At 35.2% G+C, this 19,226-nt stretch overlaps 3 protein-coding genes across 3 annotated transcripts; 1 reads left to right on the forward strand and 2 right to left on the reverse strand.

Annotated features, from left to right (window-relative positions):
- The first annotated feature begins 7,379 nt into the window (after nucleotides 1-7,379).
- On the forward strand, nucleotides 7,380-9,023 carry LOC145005152 (chromatin remodeling protein SHL-like). Its single transcript, XM_078964202.1, has 5 exons — nucleotides 7,380-7,515; nucleotides 7,610-7,955; nucleotides 8,270-8,338; nucleotides 8,495-8,630; nucleotides 8,735-9,023. The coding sequence occupies exons 1-5, from the start codon at nucleotides 7,431-7,433 to the stop codon at nucleotides 8,759-8,761; spliced, it is 663 nt and encodes a 220-aa protein (XP_078820328.1). The 5' UTR covers nucleotides 7,380-7,430; the 3' UTR covers nucleotides 8,762-9,023.
- Nucleotides 9,024-10,415: 1,392 nt separating this feature from the next.
- On the reverse strand, nucleotides 10,416-14,178 carry LOC145004160 (uncharacterized). The gene is made up of 11 exons (XM_078963051.1): nucleotides 13,771-14,178; nucleotides 13,447-13,556; nucleotides 13,113-13,203; nucleotides 12,849-12,996; nucleotides 12,624-12,761; nucleotides 12,371-12,510; nucleotides 12,058-12,105; nucleotides 11,872-11,982; nucleotides 11,603-11,784; nucleotides 11,397-11,518; nucleotides 10,416-10,870 (listed from the first exon to the last, which is right to left on the reverse strand). Exons 1-11 carry the CDS (start codon nucleotides 13,972-13,974, stop codon nucleotides 10,668-10,670), a joined length of 1,497 nt encoding a protein of 498 aa, XP_078819177.1. The 5' UTR covers nucleotides 13,975-14,178; the 3' UTR covers nucleotides 10,416-10,667.
- Nucleotides 14,179-16,131: 1,953 nt separating this feature from the next.
- Nucleotides 16,132-18,918, reverse strand: LOC145004161 (purple acid phosphatase 2-like). The gene is made up of 8 exons (XM_078963052.1): nucleotides 18,403-18,918; nucleotides 17,998-18,201; nucleotides 17,789-17,900; nucleotides 17,467-17,696; nucleotides 17,235-17,373; nucleotides 16,908-17,128; nucleotides 16,635-16,756; nucleotides 16,132-16,530 (listed from the first exon to the last, which is right to left on the reverse strand). Exons 1-8 carry the CDS (start codon nucleotides 18,580-18,582, stop codon nucleotides 16,338-16,340), a joined length of 1,401 nt encoding a protein of 466 aa, XP_078819178.1. The 5' UTR covers nucleotides 18,583-18,918; the 3' UTR covers nucleotides 16,132-16,337.
- Between the last annotated feature and the right edge of the window lie 308 nt (nucleotides 18,919-19,226).

Here is a 19,226-nt window from a genome sequence, read left to right on the forward strand (position 1 = left end):
ATATTAAAATGACTAGAGAAGCTCATAGCACATTTCCTAAATCAAAGTCACAAAACTAATGAAGCATGTAATTTTGTGAAAATCAATTAGCATTAGGTTTTAAGAGTCACCAAATCCAAAGAGTAATCTATTGCTTTCATTACCACTATAAAGAAAATATTTTCTTAGTCTCAATGAAATGAAAACAAACATTTAAATTAATTGTTGCTTGTTAAATTGAAGACCCATTACTTAGCCAAGAATTTAACCAACAAAAATAACATTCATATATTAATATTCATGACTAGAGATATATAAACATGAAGGAAGTTTTTATAGAAAATATAATCATAGATATTCAACACAAGTTCATAGAGTTCTTCAAAATAACCAAAACATTCAAGCAATTACATCCAAGTCAACCAAATATGAGTCTAGCCAAGCATGGCCAAAATAAAGGAAATACAAGAAAGTTTAGTGATACCAAACATTGTTCAAGATGCAAGTTGGAAGAAAAATTGCTCCAACCTTCTAAATCTTCCAATCTTCTAGAGAGCAAAAGTGTTGTTCTGCCATGTGTTAGATGCCAAGCATGCCTCAAATCTCCAGTAAAAGTGTTCAAAAATAGGATCCAAAAGTCCCCCAAAAGCATTCCACCAAACTTTCCAAAATAGAGTCAAAAAGTCAAAATCCGGATTCTCCACAGTGCGATCCACGCGGGCCATTTGTAAATCCACGCAGACCGCGTGGATTCTGGGCCATTTGGCTCATTTGATTGGCCTTCTAGTTTTGCTCCTTTATTTCTTGGTCCAACCCACATGTAAAGGTTCTTGATAGCCCAATTGTGTCTTCTTGACTCTCCCAATATGGGTCATTGCTTCCTTGATCTTCTATAGCTCAAAATTCTCTTCACATCATCATCGTTCTTCATCTAAAATTAAGCCCACTTGCTCCTTTGATTATGTTGACAACATGCCCAATCACACCACTTCAAGTCCACAAGAAAACCGTAAGCCTCCAAAAGTCTCGCACTCCTTTCATACCTCCAGTGACAAATAGTCTTCGATAAATCCTGCAAATAAGCTCAAAAGATTGGAAAGCACCCGATAAAGGAGAAAAATAACAAAAAAAGAAAATATGCATGAAGATTAACTAAAATGAGATGGAATGTGCTAAAATAAACTATAAAAAGAAGTAAATAAAATGAAACTATCAAGTCCCTTAGTAAAGTTCTAAAGAAACAAACTTCAACATTGTTTTAGAAATGAATATAAAATGATGCAAGTCTTGGTGTTGACAACTACAAAATGACACACAAATATAGATGCGGAAATATAAAGAGTTTGAGAAATAAACCTTTTTAAAGGCATATAAACAATCAAAAAGAGGTGGTATATATGTTAGTTTCCAAGATGTTCTTCCCTATACGTTTCGAGCATGTTCTTTGTTGTTTAAGAGTTTCGAACTTAGAAATCTATTTTTTATGCTTTCAAAATCATGATAAAGAAGAACTTATTTCAATTTTCTCAAGTGCCAACCATTCAGATAAAAGTAATTTCCATATCTTTTCCTCATATTTGAAGTTGTTCTTCGTATGAAAAACTATTTATAGAGAATAATGAGATAGAGTTGCGACGAAAATTTTCAAAGTTTTTCATTGGTTTTTTAAAGCGTACAACTTTAAACTAAGTGACCATAATATTTGAGTTTGCAACTCATAATGCATTCTAAAACATGATTATAAAATATGATACTTTAAACTAAGTGACCATAATATTTGAGTTTGCAATTCATAATGCATTCTGAAACATGATTATAAAATATGATGATCATTTTGGTTTTCTTTAAAAAAATATTATTTTTTAATATCTATTTATGGAAAATGCGCTTTATGGTGATTATACCCTTTTCAAAATTTCATTATGATACAACCACTAAACCGTGAAACAAAGCCCGAAAATACGATGTTGGAAAATTGGTTTTAACCAATTTCAAAAGTGGACCGTTTCCTACTTTTGAGAATGATTTGTGAACCTTAAACATTATTAAAATTAGACAAACGGTTTATATTTGTGTTATCCTCCGTGATACATTCGTTTTGGTATATCACACTTCTAAAATAGATTAAAAATGAATGAAAAAACTATATGTTAAAACGAGGTGTTTGAAAGAAATTAACAAATAGGTTAATGGGTTTTTAGTTTATACCACATGGTTGGGAGAATGAAAGGAAAATGGGTATGTAAGTACATAAGTATAGACTTATAAACCTTGGAAGACTTGTGTCTGAGCCCATGACCTACAAGTATGAATGCATCACAGTCGAATTTTTTTTTTTTTAGAAAAAGTATAATGATTGAGAGTTTTCTAAACCATAACAATTTCCATTAACCCACCGTCCAAAGTTTCACATATATATAAAGAACACATACAAATTAGATAATAAAGTGGCAAACTTGTTTCGGAATAACCCATTTTGTGTAGTTATGTAACTCCAAACTAAAGTGATTTTTGGAAGCCTCATCGACGATTTTTGCAACTCCAAACCCATGTCGTTAATCATCGCCACCACCATACGCTTGAATCTCGTATTTTCGAAACCTCCGACCACTAATAAAACTTGATAATATGATGCGACTTGAACAACCTATAATTAAAGAATATGTGGGTGTGGAATTGACTTTTGGTTTGAAGCCATACATGATTGCTTGGGGTAGCCGTGCTACCCTTTAAATTTTTTGGCATAATGTAATTTTTTTTTGAAATTTTATAAAATGATGTAACTTTTTCGGCGTGCTACCTTTAAAATCATGTATGTTGCCCCATACATTTTGTTTTGGATATGCCACTTGTAACGTTCCAAAAATTTAGACAAAAAATTTTCGTTTCTAAATTAATAAAACTGTAATCCAAACATCATCATAAAAACCATGGTAGAACAAAGTGTATCAACTACATCATAAAACATCAGAGTAATCATGAAAATGCGTAACAAGGTGGTGTGTGCACTGCAGTCATCCCGAACTCTTTCCCTTGAAACTAAAAGTAGCTGAAAATATAAACTGAAAACCGTAAGCACAAAGCTTAGTGAGCTCCCCAAAATACCACATACCATACATAATAATCATATAATGGGCCCCGCTCGGCATCAAGCCTAGCTCGGTATACAGATCTGTCAGTCATCGGGCCGCGCCCGATATACATAAAACATATAAACACATAACACATGCAATAATCACAAAGATACATATCATACAAAATAGTCATCGGGCCCCGACCGGTAAACATACAAGCACATAACACATGCAAGAGTCACGCAGACATCCGACATCCTAACATAACAACCATGGACCGACATTGGTGCCTTCGACCCACTAAACCAAGTGAGGAAACTCACCTCTAGCTATTGAATCACTCAACAAATCTCTGTCTGTTGGTCCGGAAAATCCCCGCGCGATTATCACAAGATAATATCCAATTAATAATTGCATCTTGACCCGAAATCAAGAATTTAAGTTGCTTAGCCCAAAATCAGGGTAAAAGACCATTTTAACATTTTTCTAACTTGGCTCAAAGCCAAGGCCCAACCCAACTACTAAAAAGGTTCAAATCCTAAATGGAAACCCAAAGTCCAATCATGGCCCAATCTTCCAAATTGGGCCCAAAACCCATCATGGGCCTAAAACCTGTAACATCCCAAAAATCAAGACCAAAAATTTTTGTTTTAATTTATATTACTTGTAAGATTGTTTAAGGAAAAACAGTATTGATATCACATCAAACCACAAAACCATAGTTACATGTCTCAAAAACCCTAATGTTAAATAGTATGATGTCAAAGTACAATCCCAGGGTTCTCAAATGCGGAATCATATGTGTGTGATGCGCTGCTACCCTGTCGGCTCCTTCCCCTTAGATGAAGAGGTACCTAAAACTAAAACTGAAAACCGTAAGCATAAAGCTTAGTGAGTTCCCCCAACATACCATATACCATACAATCACACGTACTGTCAGACAATTTTAGGGTGCCCGACCTGCCCATGTCAAGCCATTCTAGGGTGCTGACCTACCCATGTCAAGCCATTCTGGGGTGCTGCCTTACCCGTGTCTGGCCGTTTTGGGGTGCCTGACTACCCTACGGTCTATCTCACCCGGTCACGGGGACTATTTTCCATACCACTATCACATAATAACATATCATAATCATGTTGTCAAACATATCTGGGGTGTCCGACCTACCCTTCGGTCCTAACGACCGAATCATGGGATTATTCCCCTCATACTACCACTAACACTTATAGTATATCATACTAGCATATAGAACACATCAGGTAGTAGCAAACCAGACAATTATCACAAAGATAATCATCTCAGTTATAATCAACTACTAGTGGATCGGCCTTGGTGCCTTAGACCCACTTCTACTAGAAGGTAACTCACCTCAATGTCGTGTAGTGTCTGCAATGTCCTCGGTACGGAAATTAATGCTTCTCAACTCCTCAATCCATACACAACATCCTTTCTAAGTTACCGTTTCATACTCATAACCCCTACCAGGGTCAACTCAAGTTCAAGTCAAAGTCAAGGTCAAAACCTTGGTCACAGTCAACCTATGGTTTACTCAACTCGCTGAGTTGGTCCACCAACTCGCCGAGCCCCCACGTCCACCAAAGGCTACAATCCCATCCCTACTCGTTGAGTCTAGCAAGAGCTCGATGAGTTCTCCTTCAACAAAACATAGGGACCTTCTTCAACTGACTCGCCGAGTTCTTCCTTAAACCCGTCGAGTCCATCTTCATCCGTATGAAGGTGTTCAGTCTATAACTCGTCGAGTTCATCCTAAATCTCGTCGGTTCCGTCTTCATGTAGTTGGTACATTTCCTTGAACTCGCCGAGTTCCTCCTTGAACTTGTCAAGTCCTTCGATCCTCAAGTCCATAACAAACCCCGAACAGGCTGAGTGTTCCTTCCACTTAACCAAAGACCATTACCAGAAGACATTCAGGGGGAAATGCGACCCGACTTGCCGAGTCAGCCAAGCGACTCGTCGAGTCCCTCTTTGTCCAAAACTATTCAGTCGATTATAAGGGGTCTTTAATGCATCAAAACCATAGATCTGACCTCCTAAGGTCCATTTTATACGTAAAGTTCCAATCTTGACGTCCATGCATGGGGTTTTTGGCTCAAAAGCCATAAAAAGAGGTATACAAGAAGCATGGGTCTCCCATGGCCATAAAGTTGGCACCTTTATGCCATGGGAACCCTCAATAGTTCCAGATCTGAAGTGTAACTCCAAACACACTCACAAAATCCAATTATAACTTCACAAACTCATAAAAAGGGTAGAAAATAGCCCCAATACAAGACCTAAGAGATAGATGGTCAAGGTTTAAGCTTTTTACCTTAAATGAACTGAGAATGAAGCAAAACCTCTGGATTTAATAGCTTCCACTTGAACTCCCAAGTTTCCTTCTTCTCTTCCAACTTCTAATGCACACAAAAGTCACCAAAAAGCTAAAGAACACTCAAAAGAGGCTTAGGGTTTGAGTTAGGGCTTTCTCTGGGTTGGGAGGAATAATGGAGGTTGGGTTGGGGTGTTATAAGTTGTTTAAATAGGGTGAAAACCCCAAATATTAGGATTTCATCCATACAACTTTTACTAGTCGAATCGGTCTCCCGACTCGTCGAGTAGATCATTAAACTTCCCGGTCAACAATCGAGTCTACTCGACGAGTTGGGCCTCCAACTCGCCGAGTCCGAGAGCAAAACATGAACTTACTTGAATTTAAATACGTACCAGGAACCGGATGTTACAAAACCAAGGAAGCCCAATGTGCTAGACAAAAATCCCAAATTAGAAATGCTATGATCCAACATGACTCAAAGTCAATGGTCTAAACTCCAACAACTGGTCCTTACGTCATGACCAGCCCATGGTCACGTCGTAAGGACCAACTCGACCCAATCCCGACTCAGCAAGTCAACTCAGCCCATCAAGAAGGTTCCAGTCCTTGTCACGTCGCGACCTAACCCTAAGTTACGTCGTGACTTAATACAAACAAAATAGTCGGGATGGCCAACATTCTCACAACGCAGCGATCTTAATCCTCACGTCGTGAGATTTGTACTGACCAACTTCAAGCATTAAGCTCTTATTCCTTACAGCCATAACTTGGGACTTTCTAGAGGGTCTTCCTTTACCCAAGGGATGATAAAAATCGTAACTTTTCAGTCATGCATGTCGAATGCATGACTCAAGCTCTTATCAGGCCAAAAGTGGGGAAAATGAGATCTAAACTCAAAATTTGAGTCTCAAACTACACCAAAACTCATATCCAAAAACTATATTATAGAGAATGACTCAATGATCCATAAAGATGCCAACTTTATGGAACACATGCAAGCAATTAGACTTAATCATGTAAAAAGGACTTTATAACTTAGATCTAGAATGAAAAAGGTAAAAAGGTCCTAGCTTTAAGACTTACAATGGTCCAAAAGCTCCAAGTGATTGCAAGGTAGGAGCCAAAACACCAAGAGGTTGCTCAACCAAGGTCTTCTTCCACTTCAAAGAGCCAAAAACCACCAAATAATGCTTCAAAGATCTCAAAAATGCCTAAGGATTTCAAGAGGATTGAGATTAGGGCTTTCCAGAGGCTTAGAGGGTGAGAGAGGTTGAGGATGTATAAACCTAGCCTCTCATTCTCTTAAATACTCGAAAATTAAGGTTTGAGGTCATTAAACCATGCTCACGTCGTGAGACCTTATGCCTCACGTCTTGAGTCTCCAAAATATGTGTCAACAAGTCAATGGTCCCTCACGCCGTGATTCCCAAGATCTAACGTCATGAGGATCGTCATAATGCAAATTAAATAAATAAATGAATTTTAGTACCTTAGGGTTTCAGATGTTACACCACTATTTGAAGCTGTGATATCTAAGGGTGTGGAAACATTTTAGGGGATAAACCATAACCTGTAATTGTAGAAGCGTAGGTGTAGGAATGATTTATGGATTGAACATAGACTTCTGTGTTGTAGAATTGAAACAATGTTGATGATGGAAGGAGAGTCGATGGAAACCATGAACAAACGACAACGGTATCTTTGGTGTGGAAATAACTTCCACATAAACAATGTGGAGTCAATTCATTTTATAGGGTGTGGTTTCTATCCCTTTATATATATATATATATATATATATATATATATATATATATATATATATATATATATATATATATATACCAACCATGTAAGAAATTGAAACCATTGACCATCTTCGTTACAAAAAAAAATTAGAGACTAAATGTGTTACTTTTTATAAAACACAAGGACCATATATGTAGTTTTGTATTAATTTTATTACAAAAGAAGTATAAATTCAACTCTGAGTAATACACACACGCAATCTCTTTTGTCTTTTGATCGTGTTTCATGCCTGCTTGAAGTCATGCATCAGTCCATGGCCAAAGTCCGCGGCAACGGAAAAACCCTAGATTCTTACACCGTCAAAGCCATTAACGAATCCATAAGACGTTAGTTTCATCTCAATCAATCCTCATCGCTCTTTTCTTCTTTCTAAAAAGTTCATTCTTTTCTAACCAATTTCTGTTTTTCCCTTCGAATCAGCCGGCGATTGCGTGTTCATGCGATCTCCCAATCCTTCGAAGCCATCGTACATAGCAAAAGTGGACAAGATCGTATCCGACAACAACGGAAGCAACGTGAAAGTTCACATCCGGTGGTACTACCGACCGGAGGAATCAAAAGGCGGCACACAACCATTTCACGGAAGCAAAGAAGTTTTCATTTCCGATCACCGTGATGTTCAAAGCCCCGATACAATTGAAGGCAAGTGTAAGGTTCACACTTTCAAGAGCTATACATCACTCGATGGCATTGGCAACGACGATTTCTTCTGTCGTTTTGAGTATCACTCTTCCACCGGAGACTTCAGTCCAAACAGCGTAGCAGTGTATGTTTCTGCTATATCCTTTTTCATAATTTCCATACTTTGTTGATGAAATTGTTTGCATTTGGATAGAATTTGTTGGAAAAAAAAAAGTTATCTTAGGGATTTTGGATTGAACTTCAAACTTTATACACTGCTAGTTACCTAATGCTAACAGGATCAAAATAACAAACATCAGGGCTTCTGAATCTGTGTGCTTTTCCTAACTTAAGATTGGTATGACTAAATTCGAAGAGTTGTGGATTGATAGATACATTTAGTTCATAGTTCATAGATATGCTGTTGATTAATCTGTTTAATTTGTGTTAATACGACAGGTACTGCACATGTGAAATGCCTTACAATCCTGATCACTTCATGATCCAGTGTGGTGGCTGCACTGATTGGTAAGTCACATTCAAGTTAACATTTTGGGGATAAAAATAACAAGATTAAAACACCAAATGTTTGAATTCTCTTGAATCTTGATATGCTTTCCATGAATCTACTTTTGGATTATGATAATTTTTAGTTTTTAAACTTTGATACCCTTTTGGTTTCAGGTTTCATCCTGCTTGTTTACACATGACAGTGGATGAGGCTAAAAGAATTGAACACTTATTTTGTCAAAGTTGTTCATCTAAAGAACAAAGGATTCTCCAAAACCCTCGTGCTAATTCCAGGAATTCAACCATGAAGGTAAATTTTTGTCCCACAATTACATATCATGATAAAAAAAATTAAAAATTAAAAACAGTATATGAAGTTTAAAATTTTCATGTTTATGATTATGGGGTTTTCAGGTGGAGACAAAACGTCGTCGAAGGTAATATGCACAGGTTTACTGTATTAAAAGTTAAAACTCTTGTTGAAGATAGCAGCAACAGTAGGTTGATGTGACTTATGAGATGGAAACTAGGGTTTGATTATCATAATCTTTGTGAATATGATTTGATTTTGTTTGAATTTTATGAGTTTGGTACTTTGGTGGCCTATGATGATTATGTTTTTGAAGTAAGTTAAGTTTCTTGTTTAATGTAACAGTGTATGTTATAAGTTTTTGAGTAAATTACAGGAATGGTCCCTTTGGTATGCCAAGAATTTTGGATTTTAGAGTCCAAATTTTCATTTGTTGCAAAGATGGTCCTTAAAACGTAGCTTTGTTGCGTGTTTGATCCCTCAACTGATTAATATAATGGTACATCCGTTAAGTCCATGTTAAATGATCAATTCTATAGTTTACATTTAAGACATGTCTTCTATTATCTTTAAGGTTGTGTTTTAGACTCAGTTGGACAAACTTTTTAGGGCTATTTTAGAACAATGAAGTTATTTATGTCTTTTGCACAAACGAGAAAAGAAAGTGAGTCCATGTCCCACGGTGTTTGAACTCTTTTGGATGAGACAAAAGTTGCATTTGTTGTCTCGTTGACACCAGATATGAGTCATAGTTGAGTGCATCACAAAAACAATATAATTTGTTCTATTATGTCTTGTTAGGTTAGAAACATATGTTGTTATCAAAACTTTTATTTAACTTAAGTTTCAATTTTATTATTAACGGTTTTAATGATTATAAATAAATCTATTTAAGTCGGATCATTTGAAAGAAACTATTATTTCAAAAATATTATATATATGCAAGCAAAAGAATGTTAACACTTGGTGGATTCATCTTGCCTCATTCAAATATGGATCCACTTTGAAGGAGAGAGATGTGGTGGAGTGGAGGTACTCCTCTTGACCTAATATCTATGTTTTTTTAAAAGTTGTGAACGGATAGATGTTGTTGATCAGATATATTTTTATTGTGTTACATATTTGTTGGACCTTTGACATATAGATCTTTTGAAATCTAAAGTTTAAGTTAAAATAATTTATGAACATGTTTCATAATTAATCTTTGAGATAAATTATAGTTCTTAAAAAAACAAACTAGTTGATTACCGTAGGATCTTTCAACCCAGTTCCATCTTTACTATGATCATAATTTTTCATTCTTTGCAAATTGCAAAATTCTAAAATGCCCCCCACTATATAAGCTTTATTCTGAAAGCATTTCACAATTTCATAAAGTATTTTGTAATTTCTCTCTTAACTGCTTTGGATGAAAATATATAACTTCAAATTTTGCGAACTCGTGTGCAAAATACATGAGTATGATGAATTGATGATGTGCATCCTAAAATGAAATGCAACAAAAATGTTAATAGGTTAATGTCATAAAATGACCACCAATAATATACAACTTACTTATTAGTCCATTTATCTTTTAATTGTATCAACTGCCACAACTTTTTATGTGTTTACATTACAGCATTAGGGTGTATTTCAGTCAGGTAATTCTGTCATATCAGATGCTACAATGGACGCAACAGATAGAAGTAAATGAAGAAATTATGTCATATTAAATACCTTAATAGTATATAATTAAAGGATAAATTACCCCTTTATGTGATTTTAATGGGAAATGGGTATGGGAGAAAAGTTAACGTATGGGTTGGTTTCCATGGGGAATAACTAATGAGGACAGAAGTGGGTCACGAGACAATGGTGAAATGCCTACTTGAAGTCGATGATTATAAAAAAAAAAATACATGTTTTAAACTGTTGTATTGAGAATATGTATTTCAACTACCTTAATGATTTTATCTAAAAATGACCTAATTTACATTGATCTAGATATCAGAAAAAGAGTTTTGAAAAGAAAAAAAAAAAAAAAAAAAAGATTTTATTTTAGGTGACCTCTTTTTGCTTTGATTTTTCTCTCTTCCAAACAATTACAGTGCCACCAAAATCAGAGGAAGCCAAAAGATTCTCACCATGATTCCATGCAACTGCAATCACCGGGTATCCATGTCCCTGTAGTTTGTTCACACATGTATTCTTCGGCCGAGTTAAGTCATAGAAATACACAGCTGCATCCTCACTTCCAATCACTTATTAACACACAAAAACCCTTGTATCAGTAAATTACATTTTCCCCCCCTAACTATATCTGGTTTTCGCAATTTTGGTCCTTTTCTAAGCTTCTGTAACCTTCTTGGTCCTTGTTACAAGTAAAATGACTATTTTTGGCCATGAATATATCCGATTTTTTTTTGCAATTTTGGTCCCAAACTATAATCATTTTACTTGACATAGGGACTAAAAATATCACAAAAACCAAAATTGAAAAACTCAACTATACTCAGGGACCAAAAATGTAAATTACTCTCGGAACATATTATCAATTCTCTCCAGCGGTAATTAATTATGGAAAATAACATACTTTTGTTACTTTTTCTAATATGATCATAATACTAGAGTAAATTACAAAATTGGTCCCTGTGCTGCACTCGAAATTGCAAGCTCAGTCCCAAATTTTAAGTTGTCCTTAAGTTTGCATTTCATTACGAATACGGTCCCTATGCTTTACTCAAACTTGCAAATTCAGTCCAAATTTTGAAGTCATTTTGTATATACCTATATATTCCCCTTTTTCAAGGGAAAGCAATGGACAAAAAGAAGCACGAATGCTATGAAGACGTGGGGCCAACTTGAGGGAGCATTGTAGAGTCAAATAGCCTTGTAACTCCAATGAAACACTGCAACAAATAAAAATTAAACAACAACTTACTTTCATCAAATTTAAACATATGAAATTAATTTTAAATCAGATAATTAAGAACCTGAAGAAAGACAAATTTCCATCTCGTGTAAGAGCCAATAACACAGGACCTTGTGTCATTAAAGAAAATGTTCTGTATTGTATAGTAGTGAATTCTGACTTTTCCTTGCTGCTAGTTTTAGTGCGATGTGAGCGTGATAAAGTACCTTGATGAGAGTTTACTTTAACTGTGTATATACATCCCTAAATAAATAAAACAACAGTTTTTATATAAATGAAAGAGTTTTGAAAATGAAGTTTATAAAAAAAAATAGAAAATAAAAAGCTCACCTGTGCATCCCCACAAAAAATAAACTGACCCGTATGGTCATAATCAACAGTCGTAACCTCACTGTCCACAACTGTTTTACTTATTAATCTTCCCGTGCTAAAATTGAATATCTGAAATAGTAAAAATAAAATTAATTAATTAATTAAAAGAAATAAAAGAAGCAGTGAAGGATATGAATTAATTACCGAGACTTCTTTTTGTGCATTGCCAACTGAAAGGAAGTTATTATTCACCTGCATTTATTAAGAAAAAAAAAATTACTATTTGCCCCTTCTTTTTTATTTCCTAACTCCTCTAACGTGAATACTGTGAAATTTGTTTTTTTGAAATGTAAGGGTAAAATGGTCATTTAGTCTCGTTCAGATGGTTTATTCATACATCACTTTATCCATACATACATGATTATTCATTTAGGGAAAAAAAGAAACAGCTCCTAAGTTTATTATGTTGGTTAAAAATAAAGGAATAAGAACATAAATATAAGAGAAAGTTACTTACAGGATGAAAACGAATACAAAGCTGAGAAGTAACTCCATATATTACTCGAATGCAAAGGCCATTTGGTATATCCCAAACCCTGACAGTTTTATCCAATGAAGATGATGCAATGTACTGGTTGTTCAATGAAAAGTCAAAATCTGGAAAAATGAGATTAAAGATGAAAAAAAAGACATCAACACATGATTAATAGCCCCTTTCAATCAAGAGATATTAAAGGAAAGACTAAAGAACCAGTACCAGTTGATCAAACCTGTGACATCTTTTGAGTGCCCAGTCAATTTGTTCATGATTGAAGGTGGATCAGAGACACTGCAAACTGTTAATGTTCCATCTGTTGCTCCATAAGCAAGAACATCAGAACTCATATGCCCAAACTTTATAACAGTAACTGCATATATGTAGAATTGAAACAATCACTCCATGAAGAAAAAGTAATCACTTGAAATGAGAAGAACAGGTTCATAACGGAAGTTACCCATTGATTTGCATTCATCAAAGATGCAATGCATTCCCACAAACGAATATGCATGTTCAGTTTTTCGACGAGGGTGTTCAAATTCAGTTGAACTTACACCAAAACTACTAACAGTATTATGACTCGGTGTTTGACTATCACGTAGATCCTGCATAAATATAAACCAGATTATAAAAAAGTGCATCAAGATTCAAGACTTATTATCCAAATCCAATATGTCTGTTTTATCAATGTAGTTATGTTGAAAAAAGGAGTAAAACTAACCTTCATACCAGTCCAGCTACCAGTGGACCAGTTTTCCACCTCAAGAGCCATAGATAGTTGACTTGGAGTTGGAGATGGTACCCATCGACCACTGGTGAACCAATGAGTAAATTAGCCTGATGTCATGTCACTACTATATGAAACAAAAATTCCAAATAATACTATGCCAATCATTGCAAATTCTTTGATGATATGCTTGCAACTTTACAAACCATAGTCTAACTAGTGAACAAACTAACAATGGCAGAGGATATTTGTGTTTCTGCATCTGATAAATTCAAAGGAGCAACCAAAGAAGGAATCAGTAAGTATGTAAGTAAGTAAGTTGAGGTACCTGGTTCCAGGGGTGCTAGTTCGACTTGGTATTTGCGAATTTAACCAATTATCTGGCCTGTTGATGAAATTGCGATAAGCTACATAGCCTTTAGCATTGCATCTCCAGTCCTACACACAACAGATACGCACAGCTATATTCATTGATCATTGAAGGAAGCAGTTACAGTAAAGTCGCTGTTTTCACCAAATTATTCGTCAAATTCCGAGTTCTATTGGTAAGACAAACTAAGGAATAAGGATACCTATCGACATCCTCCGGCGAGGTTTGACATTTGTTGTAACAAAATGTCTTCATTTGAAATAGGTGACTAATAAAGTGTACCTTTCGGCGAAGAACGCCTGACTGAGCTTTCCGAAAGAGAAGAAGGCGGCGAATTCCGACGTATTTAGGATCGGAGTCGGCAGGACAGGGCTGAAGCATACAGCTGAAGGTTTCTGGATCCTCGGTAATGTCATTCTTTTTACTCGGCTCTCTCTCATGATCATCAACTTCAGACGAACGTTTCTCGATCGTCTGATCCGCCATTTCTACGAGATTCCCGAAGAATCCTTCATCACACTTAAAAATTCAACTCTTGTATAGAAAATCGATACACGAATCGAGGATTTTGAGATCGATTATCGGAAACCTGCTCTTTCTAATTCGTTACAACGCAAAGTAAATTTAAATTTGGAGTTTTTTCCAGAATTCATACAAATCGAGATTTCACGAGTCGTGAGTTTGAAAATGGTGTTGACAAATGACAACGAACCATTTTTCGTTTCTGGACCTTCGATGACGGTATAATTACACTTTTTTCCTCTTAGCTTGAACATATTGACAATTTGCTCCTTGTATTATTTCTTAATCGGTTTAAGATTTCAATCGGTTCCAATTCAATAAAAATATATCTTTTTTTCAAAATAAATACTTACATTTTATTAGACCGAAATTTCAAACCTTTGTGATAAAGTATGATATATATTATATATGCTATTATTCTATATGGGTTAGACTTAGTCTCAATAATTTTAAAGTCTTTTGAAAAAAAATCTTCAACAACACATTAATATCGGTTGGTGTCCGGCACAAGACTCAACGCATCTAGTATGATCTCATTATGCATCTAGTCTGATCTCATTGAGTATCCTTCTCATGGGATTTTTTTAGTGTCCCACATCAGACATCTGCTTCTATATATGTTGGAGTGGAAATCTAAGACTTTGTGTATGATTACCAATTTACGAACCGAAAAAAAAAAACATGAATTTCTTTAATTAGAAAATGTGAATTTTCACCGACTTTGGACATGTGGAAAGCTGGATATTTGTTATTGGGTTGTCCTTTGAAAAAGCTTTGTATTGCAAAGATATATTATATATTCAAAATCAAAGTTTGTTATTGGGTTGTCCTTTGAAAAATCGATATATTATATATTCAAAATCAAAGTTAAAATGAATAAGATATCAACTCTAATCAAATATTTGAATTAAAAAAAAAATTAAAACTGAATCAAGTATAGTGGGCAAACTTTTAGTGGGTATGTATAGTAAAGAGTACCTAACATAATAATGGAAGTCCTAGTAGGAGTACCACATATGTGTGCAGTTCACATGATACATATATGCGCACTTTGCACCTAACATTTCATTTAGACTAGAGGGAGTAGGGGTGTGTATGATATGTTGCCACATCATTTTTTACATGTCACGTAAGCATAACATGATGTTAGAAAGTTGTAGTGTGTCAATATGCCTTAGGAAGAAAAAAATAAAAATTAAAAATTTGAAATAGCCAATCACAAACAACCTACACTCTCTTTCTCCTCTCTCATCTCGCTAAAGTGTCAGCAAGTTCACATAGCAAGCTTACCTTGGGGCACCCCCTTAACGCACCCTAGGGGGGCGGCGTTCAGCCATGCTAAGAGCTTTGGCGAGGGCCTTAGCATAACTACTCACCAACAGATTGAGTTGTCAGGTTGGGGTGCTTTGTTTGAAGCTAACTACCGGCCAAGGGACCTAGGTGGCATGAGCTCTGCCATTGTGGGGGTTGCCCCCTAAGTTGTTTGTCGTGTGTTAGAGTCATCAAAGTATTTTTTATAAAATAATAATCAGTAGAACATTTTAAAGAAATGACCCAATTGACCGGTATACCCCTCCATTATTTTTGTCATCGTGCTATGAACCAGCAAGAAAACTATAACGGGTTAAAAATGCGGATATAATCAAATATGGATACTGTGAATTTTATTAGTCAAACTAGCAATGAGCTAGCAAAAGAATAGACAATTACAAAGGATCAACCATAATGGGATTTTGTAACCACACAACTTAGTTGGCTTTGATCTTACTACTTGTATGCATAAAACTAGCCATCTATGATCTTTTTGAAAATCTGATCCTTCTAATGTATTTGTGACAAAACACCATTGTATTTCTATAAGACCACAAAACCCATATAGTTGTCATGAAAATAACCTCCAAAGCTACATGTTTCATCTTTGACATCGGTCGAGCATTCCCTGTTTTAGTAGATTACTTCTAGTATATTAAGATATCAATTAGTTATTTGTCTTAACACTCTAACATACTTTTTTTTTCCCACGAAGTATATTATATTCCAGCAGTATCTAATTGCATGTACAATTGATTTAGTTTGTGATATTACTTACTGCTAACCACAAATATTATCCAAAACTAAGCATTTGCAATGAAATATTTCCATATCCATTTTACCCATACAATATAAAACTTTATATATTCCTATATTAGAGTCCCAGATAGACACATTCGTATCTCCTCTAAATATGTAGGACAATGGCTCTTCTGGAAAGAAAACCAGATACTACACGAATTGATTTACAAGGTACTACTGACTTTAAAAAAAAAATAAAAGAAAATGATCATGAATCATGATGATGCATGTAAGTCATGATTATACCAATATCTATTATAAAACCACATTGAATCAGCTGTAACAGCATATCCATCTTGATTCCTATGCCAACTATGATACGCATGTGTTCTATTCTTGATGTCCAAAATAGCATGCCCATAACTAGCTTCTCTAAAAGCAGAGTACATCGGCTGTGGCTCAGTCATGCTACATCATCATCATCATTCAACAAACCATAAGTGTTACTTATCATCAAATTTTTATAATAAAAATTAAAAATACAATCTCATTAAATATTATATTTTAATTACTTGATAGCCAAGCCCTCAAGATTTCCTCCATCACCAATGGTTATGTATATAGGAGCAGAATCATCTTTTATAGGATCACATTTCGAGTTAACAACATCATAAGCAATGTTCGATATTCTCTCCTGTACCAAGGGCAAAATCGTCATTTTTACCCTCAAACTTTTCTTTAACCAAAAGTCAAGCAACCTCTATATGGGTGTTTCTTTTTTACTCAATGCATAAAGTTTTAACTTTTTACAAATTTGCCCTCATTTACTAGAAAGAAAGACTTACTGTTCGTTCATAGGCATGGACATGACCAGAAAACACAACATCAACTTTGTATTTTACAAACCAAGGCTCGAATACGACTCTCATAGATTCACCTTCCATGTAGTGATAGATATAGCTATTGTACAAGGGCGTATGCGTCATTACAATCAACCATGGGGTTTCACTTCTGTCAACTTTGGGCAATTCTTTTTCCAGCCATTCATGTTGAGGAGTGTATTTACCTAACAAAATTTTGTAAAAAGTTTACACCTTTTTGTTTCTATGATTTGGGGTTGTGAAAGATTCTGATATTTAGTAGAAAAAAAAAAAAAATTGAAATTTGAATACCATAAGCTGAATATGAAGATAAGACAATGATGTATGCTGAAGCTATCTTGATTGAGTACCAAAAAGGGGAAGTACTTTCTGATGCTTCAAAGGGGACTTGATACCTGTGAGTATAAGGCTTAAAAGGTTCAGTCTCTCCCTGCAAAAAAATTACCAAAACTTGAATCTTTTTGACTTTTCTTGAATCTTTTGAGACGTATTTGAGGATTGAATAAAGTCAAAGAAGAGTTACAAGTTCAGGTGCAAAGTCAAGTTCATGATTTCCTGCAGTCCATATCCATGGTTGATATGCTGTACTTCTTTCAGCAAATCTTCCCCATGAATCCCATCTTGTGTTATCATGATAAGGATAGTTATCAGCATAAGAAATGTCTCCAACGAATAAGACGGTTTTTCCTTTTGTAGGATTCATTTCATAGTGAGTAAGTGTGATGTTTGAATCAAAACTTTGGCCAAGATCTCCTGTATAAATTAACAAAAACATAACCTTAATGACACAGATATTCAGTACAAATTATCCAAAGTAGAGAAAGTTTTGAAGGAAAGAATAATACCAATAAGGCCAAAAGTAAAAGGGACATCTGGTCCAATTGGAGGAGGAGTTGTGAACCAGAAAGTTCTTGATGCATGTTCGATCCCAATTTCATAGTAGTATTTTGTATCATGCTGCAAAACAGAACTAATCAATATGATTCCAAACAAACTTTTCTTTTAATTAGTGTAAAGATCCTAAATGTTACGAATTAGAAATCAAAATTAGTACCTCCAAATCAGTAAGATTGCAATGATGGATGAATCCAGAAGTATAATCGTAGTATGTGTAGGTGGTAACAATGCCCTCGGCTATGTTCTGACTACTACTGCTGTCTTCACTCCAATAAACAACTGTATCTGAACCTGGTTCCTCCATTGTCACCCAAGATACAATCATTGCCTTCCCCACATGATCACCTTGGGTTATATGAACCTTGATTTAGAAAACGGACATTCAATTTCATTAACATCATCGACAATACCAAGTGTAAATCAAGTAGATGCAGATGAGCTGCAATTAATCTCAGAAATTGAACGAAATGCAAATGAGGTTCTTAAATTGAACAAAACCCTATCAAAACTAACCTAAAATGAAAGCGATATGAAAATGGGGATTTTAGATGGAAATCGATACCTGTTGAGGCGCATTATAACCGGGAGGCTCAGTAAACACATCACTGTCAAGAGGCATATCGATAGTTTTGTCATATTTTCTTACAAAACTACTGGTTGTCCCTCCATCAACAAACAAAGCGGATTCGAACACCAATAGCCCAAGAACAGAGACAATAACATGGCACCATCGGACACTCATCTTATTCACGCTCCTTTCGATTCCTCCCAGCTTAACATGCGCAAAACCAGAACTCTAATATCCTTTACTTTTTTTACATCCTTTCAAATGAAAAAATTAGTCGATTTCTGGCTTTTCACTGCCTAATCCTTGCGGATTAATGTGTGCGATTGATAATTGCAAATGAGTGGGAATAAGGTATTGAGGAATTCTTCAAGGATCTGCTAAATTTTGTCTAATCTCTGGTTTCTGAATGAAGATGGAGTGATCATGAGACTGGAGGTGTATGGTTAACTCGCAAATCGGATCCAACAACCCGGTCATGGGTTCTTCCTATTTATTTGGGAGGGAAAAGAGACATTATTTCAACAATTTTATAAACTATTCTTTTATAAATGTCTATATAAAATTTAAATTTAATTTAGAGCATTTTAAAAAATAAATTTATACAAAGATTTAGGCCCTGTTTGATAATTTCATTGTATATTTGTCTGAATGAGTAAGAAATTATATTGTTTCATTGTATATCTGTCTAAATGCACTTACTTAGGGGTAGAATTGGTACGGTACCGAGTTTTTTTTCTCCAAACCGTGTACCGTACCAACTATAGTTGGTATAAGATTTTTGCAACCAGTACAGTACCAAGTGTACTTGGTATCAATTA

The sequence above is a fragment of the Lactuca saligna genome, chromosome 7, assembly GCF_052625555.1.
Source record: "Lactuca saligna cultivar CGN05327 chromosome 7, ASM5262555v1, whole genome shotgun sequence".
Taxonomy (NCBI): Eukaryota; Viridiplantae; Streptophyta; class Magnoliopsida; order Asterales; family Asteraceae; genus Lactuca; species Lactuca saligna.